This window comes from Aythya marila (assembly GCF_965140915.1).
Source record: "Aythya marila genome assembly, chromosome: Z".
NCBI lineage: Eukaryota > Metazoa > Chordata > Aves > Anseriformes > Anatidae > Aythya > Aythya marila.
This window is the reverse complement of record NC_139080.1, coordinates 8,687,488-8,709,096: the sequence shown is the minus strand read 5'-3', so window position 1 is coordinate 8,709,096 and position 21,609 is coordinate 8,687,488. Positions and strand designations below refer to the sequence as shown.

General features: G+C 55.2%; 4 protein-coding genes across 9 annotated transcripts in view; 1 reads left to right on the top strand and 3 right to left on the bottom strand.

Moving 5' to 3' along the window:
- The window catches only part of UBAP2 (ubiquitin associated protein 2), a 143,403-nt gene that overhangs the window by 71,690 nt on the left and 50,104 nt on the right, over positions 1 to 21,609 (top strand). The gene's annotated exons all lie outside the window — the stretch shown is intronic.
- On the bottom strand, positions 4,091 to 4,669 carry LOC309890354 (interferon; the record flags this gene model as incomplete). The annotated part of the gene is made up of 1 exon (XM_082784113.1): positions 4,091 to 4,669. One exon carries the CDS (start codon positions 4,667 to 4,669, stop codon positions 4,091 to 4,093), a length of 579 nt encoding a protein of 192 aa, XP_082640239.1.
- Positions 4,665 to 9,190, bottom strand: LOC309890030 (interferon; the record flags this gene model as incomplete). The annotated part of the gene is made up of 1 exon (XM_082783401.1): positions 4,665 to 9,190. The coding sequence occupies one exon, from the start codon at positions 9,188 to 9,190 to the stop codon at positions 8,612 to 8,614; it is 579 nt and encodes a 192-aa protein (XP_082639527.1). The 3' UTR covers positions 4,665 to 8,611.
- Positions 13,733 to 18,229, bottom strand: LOC309890032 (interferon; the record flags this gene model as incomplete). The annotated part of the gene is made up of 1 exon (XM_082783403.1): positions 13,733 to 18,229. The coding sequence occupies one exon, from the start codon at positions 18,227 to 18,229 to the stop codon at positions 17,651 to 17,653; it is 579 nt and encodes a 192-aa protein (XP_082639529.1). The 3' UTR covers positions 13,733 to 17,650.

The following is a 21,609-nucleotide window of genomic DNA, read 5'->3' as shown; positions in this document are numbered from 1 at the left end:
TGGAGTACAGGGATGCCCCAGACAAAACCCTGTCTGTCCACTCATTAAAATGAAAGGAAGAGTAGGCCACAAGTGATAATGTAGTTAAGATTTGAAAATGTTCTACAGAAACCACTTAATGATGCAGAAGAACCAGTCTGACAGATAACTGAATTGAGTTAGGAGAAAAAATATGGATGATATCTAATAATAAATACTAAACTGAGGGGGAAGTATTGCCAGAAAAAAATAAAAAGTGAGACCCAAAATAAAGTATCTGGTAATGAAAAACAGGTGGAATATTTACTGTAATGGGCAAATCAAGGCTATGGAAAAAGTACTAGTACTTAGCTTCAGAAGAAGCTTCATACCTGTCAGACAAAGTGGAAAACTGACTGTTCTGTTATTTGTAAGTTGTCCTTATATTCAGCAGAAGACCTTAAATTTAGGTCTAATATAAATAGCACACAATTATTTGGAAATAAGCAATGAATGTTTCTGAAAATCTTTTGTATGAGGATGTCTTAATTTCTAGTAAAAGTTTTTTGAAACCCAAGAAAGTTGCAGTGAGGGCAGATGAAGCCATACTGAGATAAAAGGAAAGACCTAGCTAAATGAAGACCTGGCAGCTTGATACCAGTTTGGGAGAAAGTTATGGGATGGTTGGAAAAATATAGCAGGTGTGTCACACAAATTGAGGTGAAGCTATTAACAAGTAAGAACTACTATAATGAATTAGGAAAATGACAATATTGGTATTAAAGTAAGAACATGCTTGGATCAAAAAAAACCCACAACAAAACAGCCTACTGATAGAACTATGACAGGTCTGTACTGCAAGGAGTGTTAGAAGTAGGTTCATAGTTTTACACCAGACACACTCCCCACAGAACAGAATTGCTGACATGTTTGTGATGATGTGAGTTCATTAAAGACAAAGCAGTGAAACTAGAAACGTGGGAAGGCTCTCCTCAGCAAGCATGGGTGGAAGAAGTGAGGTGAGGGAGCGAATGTTTGAGCTGTAGCCTGGGTTCAGCGCAGGAGAGCAAGAGGTGTGGGATTTGCTGGGCTGAGGTCAGGGTGCATGCCTGGGGCTGCTGTCACACAGAATGTGTGCTATCCGAGCCTGTGTCTTGGCCAGTGGCTGTTGTTTGCAGGGAGTGTGTTTGGGATCTCCTGCCTCACCCTTACTTACATGGGCGTTGTTCCAAGGTTCTTGCTGGAAAGATGGTGTAGTTGGGTTTTCCCCTGCTATTCCCGTAAAGGCAGAGGATGCTGTTAAAGGAGATGCAGTGGGGATCTGGTGCTATAGGCTCTCTTTTGTGAATAGAGAAAAATGAGTTAGAGAAATAAGGTAGCAGAGAAGAGCAGTTGCTGGAAATGATGCAGCAGCTCCTAAGTGATTTTTATGATGGTTCAGGCAGGCTGACTCTGAAGTTGAATGTTGAGTAAGAGACAGTGTCCATGTCAGCTTGGATCTTTGGGGGTAACCCCTGCCTGTGGTTGACAAGGAATGGGGTACCTATGCTGTCATGGTGGTATGAGCACATCAGTGAGGCTGCTCTTGTTTCAGGGCAGCACTGGAATTAGTTCAAAGCAGCTGACCCCAGCTGCCAGCGTGGGCTTGGTGGGGGAGAATAAGGCTCGTACTGGGGATCTGTGTGTGGGGCTGTGAAAGCACATCTGTCTGTAACCATTCCCTGCTGTGCCTGTTAAACATGTGACTTTGATTAAAAAAAAATAAATATATATATATATATATTTTAGAAGTACTATTATTTTCCCTGTTGTCTGTTTACTTCTGTTTCGAAATAAAGTCAGGCAACTAGATGAATACTCAGTCAAGTTGTAGAGTCCGAGTCAGTTCTTCACAGGGGTTGGCAGACTTGAGTGAAGGATCAGAAGTTCTGAGTGAGTGGTGCAGCAAGTACCACAGGTACATGGTGTGCAGCAGGGTGTTGTGGTTGCTGAAGATGCTGAGGTTGTAGGAGATGAGAAGAGCGAGAGTGAGCTGTGCAAGCTTATGGAGGCTGAGAGAAGCAAAAAGGTGCTGGGTGCATGGGGGTGGTAGTTGCAAGGGTGGGGGGGGAGAGAGAGAGTGAGAATCAGGTTTGGTGAGGATGTGTGTGTAAGTAGATTTAGTTCAACCATTGAGTACTAAATCCACTAAATCCCCACCATTAAGTACTGAATATGTGTGATTCTTTAAGACCTCCAAGTCTTAAAGTCGTGACTCAACGACTTTGCTGGGCAGCTTATTCCAATGATGCCCAACCTTTTCAGTCATGAAATTTCTCCTAATCTCCAGTGTAGACCTCCCCTGGTGAACCCTAAGGCCCTTCTCCCTCTTAGTGCTTTGGAGAAGAGCCCTGTTCTCTCTCTTGGCTGGTGGAGTGGTGGGTGTTTCTTGTGGTGTTTGCAGGGAGGGATGTGAAAATGGTGGGGAGAAGGTTCTGGAGATGGTTTGCCATAGATGTTTTTTTTTCTATTTCTTGTTTCCCTTTTGACTTTCTGGGGGATGTTTGTGTCATAGCTTCATTGAAATTTCTCTTTCTGCCCAAGCCTTCTTTCGGTTTCCAATCCCATAGTGTTAGGTTGTCTTCTTTGGACTATTGATGTGTTGCCTGTGGTTTCTGTTGTATGTGTTGATGTTTCTATTTGTCTTTTCCAAGTATTGCGAAGGTTGGTTCTTTGATGGAACCTAAGGGAGGTGTCCAGTGTCACCATTGCTTCGTGGTGGTAGTTTGAGAGGAGATGGCTGTGGGTGTAGGTCCTTGGTCCCTGAATATCTCTGTATGAGGAGCTCGTAGAGGCTTAAGTGTTTGAAGCTGCTGTGAGCGTGTAGGAAAGGTGTTTGCTTTGGGAAGAAGAAGGGGCATTTTGCTTCCTTCTTGTACATGGGGCTGATGTTGCCATTCGCATGCCCTCAGGCACCAAGTCGTGTGGTTGTTGCTTTCTGTTCCTTGTGAGCTGTGGCGCCTGGAGAGAAGGAATAGTGCCCATCAGCTGCGTGTATGGCAAGGGTCTTGTAGTGATGCTCGAGTCCTGTTCCCCTTGTTCTTTCTACCACTTGGGAAGAGGTGAAGGATGAGGCTTCCTGAGATTCTAGAATTGTGGGATGGTTTGTGTTGGAAAGTACCTTAAAGTTCACTCTATCCCAACCCGCTACCATGGTCAGGGGCACCTCCCTCCAGAGAAGGTGCCCAAAACCCCATCCAGCCTAGACTAGAGCAGTCACAGGGATGGGGCATCCCCAGCTTCTTTGGGCAGCCTGTGCCATTGCCTCACCACTGTTACAGTAAAGGATTTCTTTGGAACATGTAATGTAAATTTACTCTCTTTTAGTGGAAAGCCAGTATCTGGTGTTCTTTTCCTCCACCCTCATAGAGTGTGTCCCTCCTCACCTTCCTCAGAGGCCGCCCCTAGTTACGGGATGGCCACTACCAGGTCACGTAGCTGCCATGGCTGCAGGAGTGAGGCTGATGTGGGAGGTCTTTGGCAGGATCTTGCACATTTTTGTCCTATGGGATGTCAGTGGTTTTTGAAGAACGGGAGGACGGGAGCTGTTGTGCAAAACTATTGCCCTGGGAAAGGTATCAGAAGTCAAGACAATACAAACTATTTCTGTCTGCCCTCATGACCTTGAGTGAGTGACCTGCAGGTCCGAGCAGCACAGCAAGCAGCACGGACACAGACAAATGGTGTGCAGAAGGGTGCTGTAGCCCATCGCCAGTGCATCCTGAATGCCGAGTAAGGGTGGCATGGCTTTTCCTTCAGTGCTGCCAGAGCGTGGAGCAGTTGTGGAGGCTCTGGGGAAGAGGATTAGGGGCTGGCTCCAGCATGCTGGAGTAGCCTTCTGGTCGTGACCCATACCAGCTGTGGTGCCAAGAGGGACGGAGAGAAGGGAATAGATGGCCCCATGTTTGTGCCCATGTGTGAGGTTCACTGCGGTCGTTGTGTGTGGAGTTGGGCTGCCCCTTTGGGAGGTTCTGTGCTCTTGAGAAAAGAGCCACTGTTAAAGTTTCTACAAATATGAAGTTAATTTATTTTCAATAAATAATTGAATAAATAGATAAATAGAAGGAAGGGAAGTGTAAGTAAGGGGCTCCTCTTAGCGCATGGTGCGGGTGAGGCGGTGGATGCGCTGGAAGCAGGCGTGAGCCTCGAGGCGGACGTGGTCCCATGCGCAGGGGCTGTAGGTGTGGTTCTGGAGGAAGTGTTGGATGCAGCCGAAGTACTTGTTGATGCTGAGGTGAAGGTTGCGGGGCCCTCGCCTGTGGAGGCGCGTGGCGTCGGCTGGGAAGCATCGCTCGAGGTGGTGGATGTGGTGCTGGAGCTGGTTGAGGAGGTCGTGGCGTGCGGTGTGGAGCCAGTGCGCGGGGGTGCTGGGGCTGCTGAGGGTGTCGAAGAGGTGTTGGAGGAGGTGGAGGGCGGTGTGTGCGGCTTGCTGCGTGTCGTTGGTGTCCAGGAGGGTGTCCGGGAAGGAGCAAGGCGCGTGTTGCTGCGGGCAGGGCTGTGTGGGGCTGGGAGCCATGTCGCGGAGGAGCTGGAGGCTGTCCCAGGTGAAGGTGCTGTCGTGGAGGCGCAGGGGGCTGCAGGAGAAGGCGTTGGCGGGAGGCGTGAGGAGGAGCAGGAGGGCCAGGAGGGCGCTGTAGATGGCTGGTGGTGGTGGGGCTGATGGCCCAGGCATGGTGGCTCTTGGGTTGTGCTGGGCAAGAGCCTGTTGGGGCTGGGTGGTGTTGGTGCTCGGGGTGCTGCCGGGTGTCAAGCTTTATGCAGTGCGGCATCTTCCTTTCCCTTTGTCGCTTTCAGGTCATTGAGGTGCTTTCGGCTGTAGCTTTTCAGTTTTGGTTGGTTGTGGTTTGAGGGGAAGTGCGTTGTTGGGGTTGCCCTGAGCGCGGTGCGCGAGCTGTAGGTCCTTGGCTCGTGTTTTTGTTGACATGGTGGGTACTCTGTCCTTAGTGTTTGTGTGGGGGATGTGAAAGTGTTGGGGAGAGGGTGCTGGTGCAGCTGTGCTGCGGATGTGCTTTTCTTAGTGTTTCCCTTTTGGCCTTGAGGGAGAGTAGTTGAGCGTTGGCCAAGAGTGCTCTTCCTTCCGAGGTGCACTTTCCCTATGTCATGGCCTAGTGTGAGGTTTGGGTTTTTTCTTCTTGGTCTTCTTTTGCCCGCGTGTTCCGTTTTTCCTTTCAGCTCAGTTGTTCATTGCAGGTTTCGATGTGTTTCTGGAGTCAGGGGTGTTGTGATCTGCTTGGTGCAAGATCTGCCTTGCTGTAGGCAGGAATTGTTGGGGGAGAGGTGTCCCTTGTGTTCCTGTGCTTGGAGTGTCTGTCTGGATGGAGCTTCCCAAAGGCGTCTGTGCCTTGTCCTTGGTTGGATCACCCGTATGTTGGGTTTGTGTTTGTGTTTTTTTTTTTTTTTTTTTTTTAGGATGAGGCGGGAGTTTGTGGTAGCATGTCCTGCAAATGAAAGGACCCCCCAGCATCATGGAGTCATTGAGGTTGGGGAAGACCTCGAAGATCATGTAGCTGAACCCTTAAGCTTGTGTGCTTGTCCAGCAGTATCCCTTGCCATGAAGCCCTGAATGTAGGCGTTTCTTGAAGACCTCGAGGGATGGTAGCTCATCAAGTCCATCTTGAAGTGTGTGCAGAGAGGGCACTGCATTGTCTGTGGTGCTGTGCTTGTGTTGCTGGTTGTATTGGGCTTGTTTTTTGGTCTTTCCCCTTTGTTTTGCTCTTGGTTATTTGTGAAGCAGTAGAAGGGCAAGGAGCTCTTTCCTCTGTCATGGCGTGTAGGCGTTTGTTGGTCCTTGTGGGAAGAAGGCTGTGAAGAAAGCTGTGACTGTGTCAGGAGGCAAGAAGAAGCGTAGAACCATGGTATATGGTGAGTGTGAAGGGGCCCTCCAGGACGGTGTAGTCCAAGTCCTGGGTCCGTGCAGGAGGAGCCCAAAGTGTGTATTTCTGAGAGCCTTGTCCAAGCAGTCCTTGAGCTCCGTGAGCACCTCCCTGTGGAGCGTGTTGCAGTGCCCAGCTACGTTCTCTGTGAAGAAGCTTTTCCGAAGAGGCAGCGTGAGCCTTCCTTGTCCCAGCTCCGTGCCGTTCGCTGGGGTCCTGTGGCTGTCCCCAGAGAGCAGAGCTCAGGGCGTGCCCCTCTGCTCCCCTCGTGAGGGAGCCGCATGCCGGCATGAGGCCTGCTGTTGTTGGCTGAACAAAGTGAGGGACTTGATCCACTGCTCGCACGTCTTGCCCTCTGGACCTCTGCAGGTCTCCGTTTCCCTCGTTTGGAAGTTCTCCAATAGCTTTATGCCCTTGTTTTGTGGTACCCAGAAGTGCAGAGGGTGCTCGAGGTGAGGCTGGCCCAGAGCAGAGTGGGACAATGCCTTCCCTGGCTGGGCCTGGGGCTGCCTAGGAAATGGCTGGCCCTTTTGTCTGCCAGGGCATGCTGCTGGCTCCTCTTGCACTTGGTGTTGACCCAAAGGCTGAGATGTGTTTCTGTGGGGCCGCTGTCCGGCCTGTGTTCCCCCCGTGTGCCCGTGAAGGCAGGGTTGCCCCGTCCCTGGTGCAGCCCAACGCAGCGCTTGGTCTTGGTGCCCGTGAGGTGGTTGGTGAGTGCCCAGCCCTCTGGTTTGCCAAGAGGTGCGTGCGAGGGCTCTGTGTCCTCGCGGGAGTGCGTGCCTCCTGCGAGTGTAGTGTTGTTGGCTAAGTCACTCGTTCTGCCTTTGAGTCCTGCATCCAGGTTGTTCATGAAGGCACTTGAGAGAGCCGTCCCTGAAATGTCGGCCTAGGGCATCCCGTTAGTGACTGGCTGCCAGCCTGCTGTAAGGCCGTTTAGCGTAAGCCTCTGAGGCCGCCTTGTCTGGTGGTTGCTGTCCTCTCGTCCTGTGTACTCGTGGAGCAGTTTGGTGTCCGTTTTGTCCGGAAGGGTACTGTGAGAGGAAGTCTGGAAAGCTCTGCTGAAGTGAGTGACACAGTCACAGAATGTGAGGGATAGAAGGGACCTTGACCGATCATCTAGTCTGTTCCCGCTGCCGGAGCAGGAAGACTGAGATCACGTCGCACAGGAGCGCCTCCAGGCAGGTTGTGAATGTCTCCAGAGAAGGGGACTCCACAGCTCCCGTGGTCAGCCTGTTCCAGTGTTCTGCGAGCCTCACCGTGGAGAAGTTTTGTCTCATATTGACACGGAACGTGAGGTGTAATCTGAATATTCCAGCTTGCACCCGTTGCTCCTTGTCCTATGTGTGGATGTCACAGAGAAGAGCCTGGCTCCATCCTCCTGACACTTGTCCTTCCCGCATTGACAAAGACGAATAAGGTCAGCCCTGAGTGTGCTCCTCTCCAAGCTGAAGAGAGCGAGCTGCCTCAGCCGTTTTTGGTAAGGGAGATGCTCCACTCCCTTCACGGTCCTCGTGGCTCTGTGCTGGACTCTCTCAAGCAGTTCCCTGTCCTTAGTTGAAGTAAGGGTCTGAGAACTGGAGAGAATATTCCAGATGTGTTCTCAGCAGCAGGGCAGAGTAGAGGGGGAGGAGAGCCTCTCTCAACCTGATAAGCACAGCCCTTGTAATACGCCCCAGGATGCCTTTGGCCTTGTTGGCCACAAGCACACAACCCCAAGCTGGCTGGTGGTCATCGTGCTGTCCAGCAGGACCCGCGGGTCCGTTTCCCCTTCGCTGCTCTCCAGCACGACAGTCCCCAAGTTCTGGTGGTGTGTGGAGCTGTGCTTGCCCAGCTGCAGGACTGTCCACCTGCCCTTGTTCTATTTCATTAAATTTCTCCCCAGCAAGGTGAAAAGATGAGGTTGGGTGGTGTGCCTTGGTGAGGGATGTGCGTAATGTTGTCCTGAGAGGAGAAGCTTGAGTGAAAGAGGAGATTCGTGTCGTGCGGCCGTGTTGGCTGTGAGCAGTGAGTGTGTCGTGCCCGCGAGCGTGCCGTGTGCCTGGCCAGGCGCGAAGGCCACGTTGCTCCCTGGCCGTGTGGGTCGGGGTAGGAGAGCGGGCAGCGGGCTGTGGAGGGGCTTGTTGTCTGAGGAGCGGAGCGCTGGGTTTTGGGTGTTGTTGGTGAGGGCGTCAGTGGCGTTGGCGGAGGGAGAGGTTTGCGGTCGCTGAAGCTGCGGAGGTTGTAGGAGAGGAGGAGAGCGAGAGCGAGCTGTGCCTGCTGTGCTGACGGAGGCTGGGAGAAGGAGAGAGGTGCTGAGTGTGTGGGGGTGGTGGCTGCGAGGGCGTGGGGGGAGAGAGAGAGGGAGAGGGCCTGTTGGCAGAGGTGTCCCGGTCTGGGCCGGGCCGGGAGAGGAGTGAGCGAGAGGAGTTTGGTTGGTGGGGTTCTCCCGAGACGGTTGAGTGGAAGTGCCTGAGCACTCGAGGGCTAAGCAGAAGCGTAAGGCTGGAGCTGAGGGCATTGTCCAGATGCCCCCGGGCCAGAGAGAGGGCTGCCGTAGGACTGGGCAGGTTCTTAGAAAAGGTCTTTATTTGGTTTGCATAAATAGTTACTAATAAATAGATGAGAATCATGGTTGAAATAAATAGTTAAATAAGGAGGGGGTGGGTGGTGGTGGCCACTGGGCTCTGGTCAGTTCTTGTCAGCGTCCCTGTGTGGTGGGCGAAGGGAGGCATGAGGGCAGAGGTTTGCGTGTGGGGCTCCTCTTAGCGCATGGTGCGGGTGAGGCGGTGGATGCGCTGGAAGCAGGCGTGAGCCTCGAGGCGGACGTGGTCCCATGCGCAGGGGCTGTAGGTGTGGTTCTGGAGGAAGTGTTGGATGCAGCCGAAGTACTTGTTGATGCTGAGGTGAAGGTTGCGGGGCCCTCGCCTGTGGAGGCGCGTGGCGTCGGCTGGGAAGCATCGCTCGAGGTGGTGGATGTGGTGCTGGAGCTGGTTGAGGAGGTCGTGGCGTGCGGTGTGGAGCCAGTGCGCGGGGGTGCTGGGGCTGCTGAGGGTGTCGAAGAGGTGTTGGAGGAGGTGGAGGGCGGTGTGTGCGGCTTGCTGCGTGTCGTTGGTGTCCAGGAGGGTGTCCGGGAAGGAGCAAGGCGCGTGTTGCTGCGGGCAGGGCTGTGTGGGGCTGGGAGCCATGTCGCGGAGGAGCTGGAGGCTGTCCCAGGTGAAGGTGCTGTCGTGGAGGCGCAGGGGGCTGCAGGAGAAGGCGTTGGCGGGAGGCGTGAGGAGGAGCAGGAGGGCCAGGAGGGCGCTGTAGATGGCTGGTGGTGGTGGGGCTGATGGCCCAGGCATGGTGGCTCTTGGGTTGTGCTGGGCAAGAGCCTGTTGGGGCTGGGTGGTGTTGGTGCTCGGGGTGCTGCCGGGTGTCAAGCTTTATGCAGTGCGGCATCTTCCTTTCCCTTTGTCGCTTTCAGGTCATTGAGGTGCTTTCGGCTGTAGCTTTTCAGTTTTGGTTGGTTGTGGTTTGAGGGGAAGTGCGTTGTTGGGGTTGCCCTGAGCGCGGTGCGCGAGCTGTAGGTCCTTGGCTCGTGTTTTTGTTGACATGGTGGGTACTCTGTCCTTAGTGTTTGTGTGGGGGATGTGAAAGTGTTGGGGAGAGGGTGCTGGTGCAGCTGTGCTGCGGATGTGCTTTTCTTAGTGTTTCCCTTTTGGCCTTGAGGGAGAGTAGTTGAGCGTTGGCCAAGAGTGCTCTTCCTTCCGAGGTGCACTTTCCCTATGTCATGGCCTAGTGTGAGGTTTGGGTTTTTTCTTCTTGGTCTTCTTTTGCCCGCGTGTTCCGTTTTTCCTTTCAGCTCAGTTGTTCATTGCAGGTTTCGATGTGTTTCTGGAGTCAGGGGTGTTGTGATCTGCTTGGTGCAAGATCTGCCTTGCTGTAGGCAGGAATTGTTGGGGGAGAGGTGTCCCTTGTGTTCCTGTGCTTGGAGTGTCTGTCTGGATGGAGCTTCCCAAAGGCGTCTGTGCCTTGTCCTTGGTTGGATCACCCGTATGTTGGGTTTGTGTTTGTGTTTTTTTTTTTTTTTTTTTTTAGGATGAGGCGGGAGTTTGTGGTAGCATGTCCTGCAAATGAAAGGACCCCCCAGCATCATGGAGTCATTGAGGTTGGGGAAGACCTCGAAGATCATGTAGCTGAACCCTTAAGCTTGTGTGCTTGTCCAGCAGTATCCCTTGCCATGAAGCCCTGAATGTAGGCGTTTCTTGAAGACCTCGAGGGATGGTAGCTCATCAAGTCCATCTTGAAGTGTGTGCAGAGAGGGCACTGCATTGTCTGTGGTGCTGTGCTTGTGTTGCTGGTTGTATTGGGCTTGTTTTTTGGTCTTTCCCCTTTGTTTTGCTCTTGGTTATTTGTGAAGCAGTAGAAGGGCAAGGAGCTCTTTCCTCTGTCATGGCGTGTAGGCGTTTGTTGGTCCTTGTGGGAAGAAGGCTGTGAAGAAAGCTGTGACTGTGTCAGGAGGCAAGAAGAAGCGTAGAACCATGGTATATGGTGAGTGTGAAGGGGCCCTCCAGGACGGTGTAGTCCAAGTCCTGGGTCCGTGCAGGAGGAGCCCAAAGTGTGTATTTCTGAGAGCCTTGTCCAAGCAGTCCTTGAGCTCCGTGAGCACCTCCCTGTGGAGCGTGTTGCAGTGCCCAGCTACGTTCTCTGTGAAGAAGCTTTTCCGAAGAGGCAGCGTGAGCCTTCCTTGTCCCAGCTCCGTGCCGTTCGCTGGGGTCCTGTGGCTGTCCCCAGAGAGCAGAGCTCAGGGCGTGCCCCTCTGCTCCCCTCGTGAGGGAGCCGCATGCCGGCATGAGGCCTGCTGTTGTTGGCTGAACAAAGTGAGGGACTTGATCCACTGCTCGCACGTCTTGCCCTCTGGACCTCTGCAGGTCTCCGTTTCCCTCGTTTGGAAGTTCTCCAATAGCTTTATGCCCTTGTTTTGTGGTACCCAGAAGTGCAGAGGGTGCTCGAGGTGAGGCTGGCCCAGAGCAGAGTGGGACAATGCCTTCCCTGGCTGGGCCTGGGGCTGCCTAGGAAATGGCTGGCCCTTTTGTCTGCCAGGGCATGCTGCTGGCTCCTCTTGCACTTGGTGTTGACCCAAAGGCTGAGATGTGTTTCTGTGGGGCCGCTGTCCGGCCTGTGTTCCCCCCGTGTGCCCGTGAAGGCAGGGTTGCCCCGTCCCTGGTGCAGCCCAACGCAGCGCTTGGTCTTGGTGCCCGTGAGGTGGTTGGTGAGTGCCCAGCCCTCTGGTTTGCCAAGAGGTGCGTGCGAGGGCTCTGTGTCCTCGCGGGAGTGCGTGCCTCCTGCGAGTGTAGTGTTGTTGGCTAAGTCACTCGTTCTGCCTTTGAGTCCTGCATCCAGGTTGTTCATGAAGGCACTTGAGAGAGCCGTCCCTGAAATGTCGGCCTAGGGCATCCCGTTAGTGACTGGCTGCCAGCCTGCTGTAAGGCCGTTTAGCGTAAGCCTCTGAGGCCGCCTTGTCTGGTGGTTGCTGTCCTCTCGTCCTGTGTACTCGTGGAGCAGTTTGGTGTCCGTTTTGTCCGGAAGGGTACTGTGAGAGGAAGTCTGGAAAGCTCTGCTGAAGTGAGTGACACAGTCACAGAATGTGAGGGATAGAAGGGACCTTGACCGATCATCTAGTCTGTTCCCGCTGCCGGAGCAGGAAGACTGAGATCACGTCGCACAGGAGCGCCTCCAGGCAGGTTGTGAATGTCTCCAGAGAAGGGGACTCCACAGCTCCCGTGGTCAGCCTGTTCCAGTGTTCTGCGAGCCTCACCGTGGAGAAGTTTTGTCTCATATTGACACGGAACGTGAGGTGTAATCTGAATATTCCAGCTTGCACCCGTTGCTCCTTGTCCTATGTGTGGATGTCACAGAGAAGAGCCTGGCTCCATCCTCCTGACACTTGTCCTTCCCGCATTGACAAAGACGAATAAGGTCAGCCCTGAGTGTGCTCCTCTCCAAGCTGAAGAGAGCGAGCTGCCTCAGCCGTTTTTGGTAAGGGAGATGCTCCACTCCCTTCACGGTCCTCGTGGCTCTGTGCTGGACTCTCTCAAGCAGTTCCCTGTCCTTAGTTGAAGTAAGGGTCTGAGAACTGGAGAGAATATTCCAGATGTGTTCTCAGCAGCAGGGCAGAGTAGAGGGGGAGGAGAGCCTCTCTCAACCTGATAAGCACAGCCCTTGTAATACGCCCCAGGATGCCTTTGGCCTTGTTGGCCACAAGCACACAACCCCAAGCTGGCTGGTGGTCATCGTGCTGTCCAGCAGGACCCGCGGGTCCGTTTCCCCTTCGCTGCTCTCCAGCACGACAGTCCCCAAGTTCTGGTGGTGTGTGGAGCTGTGCTTGCCCAGCTGCAGGACTGTCCACCTGCCCTTGTTCTATTTCATTAAATTTCTCCCCAGCAAGGTGAAAAGATGAGGTTGGGTGGTGTGCCTTGGTGAGGGATGTGCGTAATGTTGTCCTGAGAGGAGAAGCTTGAGTGAAAGAGGAGATTCGTGTCGTGCGGCCGTGTTGGCTGTGAGCAGTGAGTGTGTCGTGCCCGCGAGCGTGCCGTGTGCCTGGCCAGGCGCGAAGGCCACGTTGCTCCCTGGCCGTGTGGGTCGGGGTAGGAGAGCGGGCAGCGGGCTGTGGAGGGGCTTGTTGTCTGAGGAGCGGAGCGCTGGGTTTTGGGTGTTGTTGGTGAGGGCGTCAGTGGCGTTGGCGGAGGGAGAGGTTTGCGGTCGCTGAAGCTGCGGAGGTTGTAGGAGAGGAGGAGAGCGAGAGCGAGCTGTGCCTGCTGTGCTGACGGAGGCTGGGAGAAGGAGAGAGGTGCTGAGTGTGTGGGGGTGGTGGCTGCGAGGGCGTGGGGGGAGAGAGAGAGGGAGAGGGCCTGTTGGCAGAGGTGTCCCGGTCTGGGCCGGGCCGGGAGAGGAGTGAGCGAGAGGAGTTTGGTTGGTGGGGTTCTCCCGAGACGGTTGAGTGGAAGTGCCTGAGCACTCGAGGGCTAAGCAGAAGCGTAAGGCTGGAGCTGAGGGCATTGTCCAGATGCCCCCGGGCCAGAGAGAGGGCTGCCATAGGACTGGGCAGGTTCTTAGAAAAGGTCTTTATTTGGTTTGCATAAATAGTTACTAATAAATAGATGAGAATCATGGTTGAAATAAATAGTTAAATAAGGAGGGGGTGGGTGGTGGTGGCCACTGGGCTCTGGTCAGTTCTTGTCAGCGTCCCTGTGTGGTGGGCGAAGGGAGGCATGAGGGCAGAGGTTTGCGTGTGGGGCTCCTCTTAGCGCATGGTGCGGGTGAGGCGGTGGATGCGCTGGAAGCAGGCGTGAGCCTCGAGGCGGACGTGGTCCCATGCGCAGGGGCTGTAGGTGTGGTTCTGGAGGAAGTGTTGGATGCAGCCGAAGTACTTGTTGATGCTGAGGTGAAGGTTGCGGGGCCCTCGCCTGTGGAGGCGCGTGGCGTCGGCTGGGAAGCATCGCTCGAGGTGGTGGATGTGGTGCTGGAGCTGGTTGAGGAGGTCGTGGCGTGCGGTGTGGAGCCAGTGCGCGGGGGTGCTGGGGCTGCTGAGGGTGTCGAAGAGGTGTTGGAGGAGGTGGAGGGCGGTGTGTGCGGCTTGCTGCGTGTCGTTGGTGTCCAGGAGGGTGTCCGGGAAGGAGCAAGGCGCGTGTTGCTGCGGGCAGGGCTGTGTGGGGCTGGGAGCCATGTCGCGGAGGAGCTGGAGGCTGTCCCAGGTGAAGGTGCTGTCGTGGAGGCGCAGGGGGCTGCAGGAGAAGGCGTTGGTGGGAGGCGTGAGGAGGAGCAGGAGGGCCAGGAGGGCGCTGTAGATGGCTGGTGGTGGTGGGGCTGATGGCCCAGGCATGGTGGCTCTTGGGTTGTGCTGGGCAAGAGCCTGTTGGGGCTGGGTGGTGTTGGTGCTCGGGGTGCTGCCGGGTGTCAAGCTTTATGCAGTGCGGCATCTTCCTTTCCCTTTGTCGCTTTCAGGTCATTGAGGTGCTTTCGGCTGTAGCTTTTCAGTTTTGGTTGGTTGTGGTTTGAGGGGAAGTGCGTTGTTGGGGTTGCCCTGAGTGCGGTGCGCGAGCTGTAGGTCCTTGGCTCGTGTTTTTGTTGACATGGTGGGTACTCTGTCCTTAGTGTTTGTGTGGGGGATGTGAAAGTGTTGGGGAGAGGGTGCTGGTGCAGCTGTGCTGCGGATGTGCTTTTCTTAGTGTTTCCCTTTTGGCCTTGAGGGAGAGTAGTTGAGCGTTGGCCAAGAGTGCTCTTCCTTCCGAGGTGCACTTTCCCTATGTCATGGCCTAGTGTGAGGTTTGGGTTTTTTCTTCTTGGTCTTCTTTTGCCCGCGTGTTCCGTTTTTCCTTTCAGCTCAGTTGTTCATTGCAGGTTTCGATGTGTTTCTGGAGTCAGGGGTGTTGTGATCTGCTTGGTGCAAGATCTGCCTTGCTGTAGGCAGGAATTGTTGGGGGAGAGGTGTCCCTTGTGTTCCTGTGCTTGGAGTGTCTGTCTGGATGGAGCTTCCCAAAGGCGTCTGTGCCTTGTCCTTGGTTGGATCACCCGTATGTTGGGTTTGTGTTTGTGTTTTTTTTTTTTTTTTTTTTAGGATGAGGCGGGAGTTTGTGGTAGCATGTCCTGCAAATGAAAGGATCCCCCAGCATCATGGAGTCATTGAGGTTGGGGAAGACCTCGAAGATCATGTAGCTGAACCCTTAAGCTTGTGTGCTTGTCCAGCAGTATCCCTTGCCATGAAGCCCTGAATGTAGGCGTTTCTTGAAGACCTCGAGGGATGGTAGCTCATCAAGTCCATCTTGAAGTGTGTGCAGAGAGGGCACTGCATTGTCTGTGGTGCTGTGCTTGTGTTGCTGGTTGTATTGGGCTTGTTTTTTGGTCTTTCCCCTTTGTTTTGCTCTTGGTTATTTGTGAAGCAGTAGAAGGGCAAGGAGCTCTTTCCTCTGTCATGGCGTGTAGGCGTTTGTTGGTCCTTGTGGGAAGAAGGCTGTGAAGAAAGCTGTGACTGTGTCAGGAGGCAAGAAGAAGCGTAGAACCATGGTATATGGTGAGTGTGAAGGGGCCCTCCAGGACGGTGTAGTCCAAGTCCTGGGTCCGTGCAGGAGGAGCCCAAAGTGTGTATTTCTGAGAGCCTTGTCCAAGCAGTCCTTGAGCTCCGTGAGCACCTCCCTGTGGAGCGTGTTGCAGTGCCCAGCTACGTTCTCTGTGAAGAAGCTTTTCCGAAGAGGCAGCGTGAGCCTTCCTTGTCCCAGCTCCGTGCCGTTCGCTGGGGTCCTGTGGCTGTCCCCAGAGAGCAGAGCTCAGGGCGTGCCCCTCTGCTCCCCTCGTGAGGGAGCCGCATGCCGGCATGAGGCCTGCTGTTGTTGGCTGAACAAAGTGAGGGACTTGATCCACTGCTCGCACGTCTTGCCCTCTGGACCTCTGCAGGTCTCCGTTTCCCTCGTTTGGAAGTTCTCCAATAGCTTTATGCCCTTGTTTTGTGGTACCCAGAAGTGCAGAGGGTGCTCGAGGTGAGGCTGGCCCAGAGCAGAGTGGGACAATGCCTTCCCTGGCTGGGCCTGGGGCTGCCTAGGAAATGGCTGGCCCTTTTGTCTGCCAGGGCATGCTGCTGGCTCCTCTTGCACTTGGTGTTGACCCAAAGGCTGAGATGTGTTTCTGTGGGGCCGCTGTCCGGCCTGTGTTCCCCCCGTGTGCCCGTGAAGGCAGGGTTGCCCCGTCCCTGGTGCAGCCCAACGCAGCGCTTGGTCTTGGTGCCCGTGAGGTGGTTGGTGAGTGCCCAGCCCTCTGGTTTGCCAAGAGGTGCGTGCGAGGGCTCTGTGTCCTCGCGGGAGTGCGTGCCTCCTGCGAGTGTAGTGTTGTTGGCTAAGTCACTCGTTCTGCCTTTGAGTCCTGCATCCAGGTTGTTCATGAAGGCACTTGAGAGAGCCGTCCCTGAAATGTCGGCCTAGGGCATCCCGTTAGTGACTGGCTGCCAGCCTGCTGTAAGGCCGTTTAGCGTAAGCCTCTGAGGCCGCCTTGTCTGGTGGTTGCTGTCCTCTCGTCCTGTGTACTCGTGGAGCAGTTTGGTGTCCGTTTTGTCCGGAAGGGTACTGTGAGAGGAAGTCTGGAAAGCTCTGCTGAAGTGAGTGACACAGTCACAGAATGTGAGGGATAGAAGGGACCTTGACCGATCATCTAGTCTGTTCCCGCTGCCGGAGCAGGAAGACTGAGATCACGTCGCACAGGAGCGCCTCCAGGCAGGTTGTGAATGTCTCCAGAGAAGGGGACTCCACAGCTCCCGTGGTCAGCCTGTTCCAGTGTTCTGCGAGCCTCACCGTGGAGAAGTTTTGTCTCATATTGACACGGAACGTGAGGTGTAATCTGAATATTCCAGCTTGCACCCGTTGCTCCTTGTCCTATGTGTGGATGTCACAGAGAAGAGCCTGGCTCCATCCTCCTGACACTTGTCCTTCCCGCATTGACAAAGACGAATAAGGTCAGCCCTGAGTGTGCTCCTCTCCAAGCTGAAGAGAGCGAGCTGCCTCAGCCGTTTTTGGTAAGGGAGATGCTCCACTCCCTTCACGGTCCTCGTGGCTCTGTGCTGGACTCTCTCAAGCAGTTCCCTGTCCTTAGTTGAAGTAAGGGTCTGAGAACTGGAGAGAATATTCCAGATGTGTTCTCAGCAGCAGGGCAGAGTAGAGGGGGAGGAGAGCCTCTCTCAACCTGATAAGCACAGCCCTTGTAATACGCCCCAGGATGCCTTTGGCCTTGTTGGCCACAAGCACACAACCCCAAGCTGGCTGGTGGTCATCGTGCTGTCCAGCAGGACCCGCGGGTCCGTTTCCCCTTCGCTGCTCTCCAGCACGACAGTCCCCAAGTTCTGGTGGTGTGTGGAGCTGTGCTTGCCCAGCTGCAGGACTGTCCACCTGCCCTTGTTCTATTTCATTAAATTTCTCCCCAGCAAGGTGAAAAGATGAGGTTGGGTGGTGTGCCTTGGTGAGGGATGTGCGTAATGTTGTCCTGAGAGGAGAAGCTTGAGTGAAAGAGGAGATTCGTGTCGTGCGGCCGTGTTGGCTGTGAGCAGTGAGTGTGTCGTGCCCGCGAGCGTGCCGTGTGCCTGGCCAGGCGCGAAGGCCACGTTGCTCCCTGGCCGTGTGGGTCGGGGTAGGAGAGCGGGCAGCGGGCTGTGGAGGGGCTTGTTGTCTGAGGAGCGGAGCGCTGGGTTTTGGGTGTTGTTGGTGAGGGCGTCAGTGGCGTTGGCGGAGGGAGAGGTTTGCGGTCGCTGAAGCTGCGGAGGTTGTAGGAGAGGAGGAGAGCGAGAGCGAGCTGTGCCTGCTGTGCTGACGGAGGCTGGGAGAAGGAGAGAGGTGCTGAGTGTGTGGGGGTGGTGGCTGCGAGGGCGTGGGGGGAGAGAGAGAGGGAGAGGGCCTGTTGGCAGAGGTGTCCCGGTCTGGGCCGGGCCGGGAGAGGAGTGAGCGAGAGGAGTTTGGTTGGTGGGGTTCTCCCGAGACGGTTGAGTGGAAGTGCCTGAGCACTCGAGGGCTAAGCAGAAGCGTAAGGCTGGAGCTGAGGGCATTGTCCAGATGCCCCCGGGCCAGAGAGAGGGCTGCCGTAGGACTGGGCAGGTTCTTAGAAAAGGTCTTTATTTGGTTTGCATAAATAGTTACTAATAAATAGATGAGAATCATGGTTGAAATAAATAGTTAAATAAGGAGGGGGTGGGTGGTGGTGGCCACTGGGCTCTGGTCAGTTCTTGTCAGCGTCCCTGTGTGGTGGGCGAAGGGAGGCATGAGGGCAGAGGTTTGCGTGTGGGGCTCCTCTTAGCGCATGGTGCGGGTGAGGCGGTGGATGCGCTGGAAGCAGGCGTGAGCCTCGAGGCGGACGTGGTCCCATGCGCAGGGGCTGTAGGTGTGGTTCTGGAGGAAGTGTTGGATGCAGCCGAAGTACTTGTTGATGCTGAGGTGAAGGTTGCGGGGCCCTCGCCTGTGGAGGCGCGTGGCGTCGGCTGGGAAGCATCGCTCGAGGTGGTGGATGTGGTGCTGGAGCTGGTTGAGGAGGTCGTGGCGTGCGGTGTGGAGCCAGTGCGCGGGGGTGCTGGGGCTGCTGAGGGTGTCGAAGAGGTGTTGGAGGAGGTGGAGGGCGGTGTGTGCGGCTTGCTGCGTGTCGTTGGTGTCCAGGAGGGTGTCCGGGAAGGAGCAAGGCGCGTGTTGCTGCGGGCAGGGCTGTGTGGGGCTGGGAGCCATGTCGCGGAGGAGCTGGAGGCTGTCCCAGGTGAAGGTGCTGTCGTGGAGGCGCAGGGGGCTGCAGGAGAAGGCGTTGGCGGGAGGCGTGAGGAGGAGCAGGAGGGCCAGGAGGGCGCTGTAGATGGCTGGTGGTGGTGGGGCTGATGGCCCAGGCATGGTGGCTCTTGGGTTGTGCTGGGCAAGAGCCTGTTGGGGCTGGGTGGTGTTGGTGCTCGGGGTGCTGCCGGGTGTCAAGCTTTATGCAGTGCGGCATCTTCCTTTCCCTTTGTCGCTTTCAGGTCATTGAGGTGCTTTCGGCTGTAGCTTTTCAGTTTTGGTTGGTTGTGGTTTGAGGGGAAGTGCGTTGTTGGGGTTGCCCTGAGTGCGGTGCGCGAGCTGTAGGTCCTTGGCTCGTGTTTTTGTTGACATGGTGGGTACTCTGTCCTTAGTGTTTGTGTGGGGGATGTGAAAGTGTTGGGGAGAGGGTGCTGGTGCAGCTGTGCTGCGGATGTGCTTTTCTTAGTGTTTCCCTTTTGGCCTTGAGGGAGAGTAGTTGAGCGTTGGCCAAGAGTGCTCTTCCTTCCGAGGTGCACTTTCCCTATGTCATGGCCTAGTGTGAGGTTTGGGTTTTTTCTTCTTGGTCTTCTTTTGCCCGCGTGTTCCGTTTTTCCTTTCAGCTCAGTTGTTCATTGCAGGTTTCGATGTGTTTCTGGAGTCAGGGGTGTTGTGATCTGCTTGGTGCAAGATCTGCCTTGCTGTAGGCAGGAATTGTTGGGGGAGAGGTGTCCCTTGTGTTCCTGTGCTTGGAGTGTCTGTCTGGATGGAGCTTCCCAAAGGCGTCTGTGCCTTGTCCTTGGTTGGATCACCCGTATGTTGGGTTTGTGTTTGTGTTTTTTTTTTTTTTTTTTTTAGGATGAGGCGGGAGTTTGTGGTAGCATGTCCTGCAAATGAAAGGATCCCCCAGCATCATGGAGTCATTGAGGTTGGGGAAGACCTCGAAGATCATGTAGCTGAACCCTTAAGCTTGTGTGCTTGTCCAGCAGTATCCCTTGCCATGAAGCCCTGAATGTAGGCGTTTCTTGAAGACCTCGAGGGATGGTAGCTCATCAAGTCCATCTTGAAGTGTGTGCAGAGAGGGCACTGCATTGTCTGTGGTGCTGTGCTTGTGTTGCTGGTTGTATTGGGCTTGTTTTTTGGTCTTTCCCCTTTGTTTTGCTCTTGGTTATTTGTGAAGCAGTAGAAGGGCAAGGAGCTCTTTCCTCTGTCATGGCGTGTAGGCGTTTGTTGGTCCTTGTGGGAAGAAGGCTGTGAAGAAAGCTGTGACTGTGTCAGGAGGCAAGAAGAAGCGTAGAACCATGGTATATGGTGAGTGTGAAGGGGCCCTCCAGGACGGTGTAGTCCAAGTCCTGGGTCCGTGCAGGAGGAGCCCAAAGTGTGTATTTCTGAGAGCCTTGTCCAAGCAGTCCTTGAGCTCCGTGAGCACCTCCCTGTGGAGCGTGTTGCAGTGCCCAGCTACGTTCTCTGTGAAGAAGCTTTTCCGAAGAGGCAGCGTGAGCCTTCCTTGTCCCAGCTCCGTGCCGTTCGCTGGGGTCCTGTGGCTGTCCCCAGAGAGCAGAGCTCAGGGCGTGCCCCTCTGCTCCCCTCGTGAGGGAGCCGCATGCCGGCATGAGGCCTGCTGTTGTTGGCTGAACAAAGTGAGGGACTTGATCCACTGCTCGCACGTCTTGCCCTCTGGACCTCTGCAGGTCTCCGTTTCCCTCGTTTGGAAGTTCTCCAATAGCTTTATGCCCTTGTTTTGTGGTACCCAGAAGTGCAGAGGGTGCTCGAGGTGAGGCTGGCCCAGAGCAGAGTGGGACAATGCCTTCCCTGGCTGGGCCTGGGGCTGCCTAGGAAATGGCTGGCCCTTTTGTCTGCCAGGGCATGCTGCTGGCTCCTCTTGCACTTGGTGTTGACCCAAAGGCTGAGATGTGTTTCTGTGGGGCCGCTGTCCGGCCTGTGTTCCCCCCGTGTGCCCGTGAAGGCAGGGTTGCCCCGTCCCTGGTGCAGCCCAACGCAGCGCTTGGTCTTGGTGCCCGTGAGGTGGTTGGTGAGTGCCCAGCCCTCTGGTTTGCCAAGAGGTGCGTGCGAGGGCTCTGTGTCCTCGCGGGAGTGCGTGCCTCCTGCGAGTGTAGTGTTGTTGGCTAAGTCACTCGTTCTGCCTTTGAGTCCTGCATCCAGGTTGTTCATGAAGGCACTTGAGAGAGCCGTCCCTGAAATGTCGGCCTAGGGCATCCCGTTAGTGACTGGCTGCCAGCCTGCTGTAAGGCCGTTTAGCGTAAGCCTCTGAGGCCGCCTTGTCTGGTGGTTGCTGTCCTCTCGTCCTGTGTACTCGTGGAGCAGTTTGGTGTCCGTTTTGTCCGGAAGGGTACTGTGAGAGGAAGTCTGGAAAGCTCTGCTGAAGTGAGTGACACAGTCACAGAATGTGAGGGATAGAAGGGACCTTGACCGATCATCTAGTCTGTTCCCGCTGCCGGAGCAGGAAGACTGAGATCACGTCGCACAGGAGCGCCTCCAGGCAGGTTGTGAATGTCTCCAGAGAAGGGGACTCCACAGCTCCCGTGGTCAGCCTGTTCCAGTGTTCTGCGAGCCTCACCGTGGAGAAGTTTTGTCTCATATTGACACGGAACGTGAGGTGTAATCTGAATATTCCAGCTTGCACCCGTTGCTCCTTGTCCTATGTGTGGATGTCACAGAGAAGAGCCTGGCTCCATCCTCCTGACACTTGTCCTTCCCGCATTGACAAAGACGAATAAGGTCAGCCCTGAGTGTGCTCCTCTCCAAGCTGAAGAGAGCGAGCTGCCTCAGCCGTTTTTGGTAAGGGAGATGCTCCACTCCCTTCACGGTCCTCGTGGCTCTGTGCTGGACTCTCTCAAGCAGTTCCCTGTCCTTAGTTGAAGTAAGGGTCTGAGAACTGGAGAGAATATTCCAGATGTGTTCTCAGCAGCAGGGCAGAGTAGAGGGGGAGGAGAGCCTCTCTCAACCTGATAAGCACAGCCCTTGTAATACGCCCCAGGATGCCTTTGGCCTTGTTGGCCACAAGCACACAACCCCAAGCTGGCTGGTGGTCATCGTGCTGTCCAGCAGGACCCGCGGGTCCGTTTCCCCTTCGCTGCTCTCCAGCACGACAGTCCCCAAGTTCTGGTGGTGTGTGGAGCTGTGCTTGCCCAGCTGCAGGACTGTCCACCTGCCCTTGTTCTATTTCATTAAATTTCTCCCCAGCAAGGTGAAAAGATGAGGTTGGGTGGTGTGCCTTGGTGAGGGATGTGCGTAATGTTGTCCTGAGAGGAGAAGCTTGAGTGAAAGAGGAGATTCGTGTCGTGCGGCCGTGTTGGCTGTGAGCAGTGAGTGTGTCGTGCCCGCGAGCGTGCCGTGTGCCTGGCCAGGCGCGAAGGCCACGTTGCTCCCTGGCCGTGTGGGTCGGGGTAGGAGAGCGGGCAGCGGGCTGTGGAGGGGCTTGTTGTCTGAGGAGCGGAGCGCTGGGTTTTGGGTGTTGTTGGTGAGGGCGTCAGTGGCGTTGG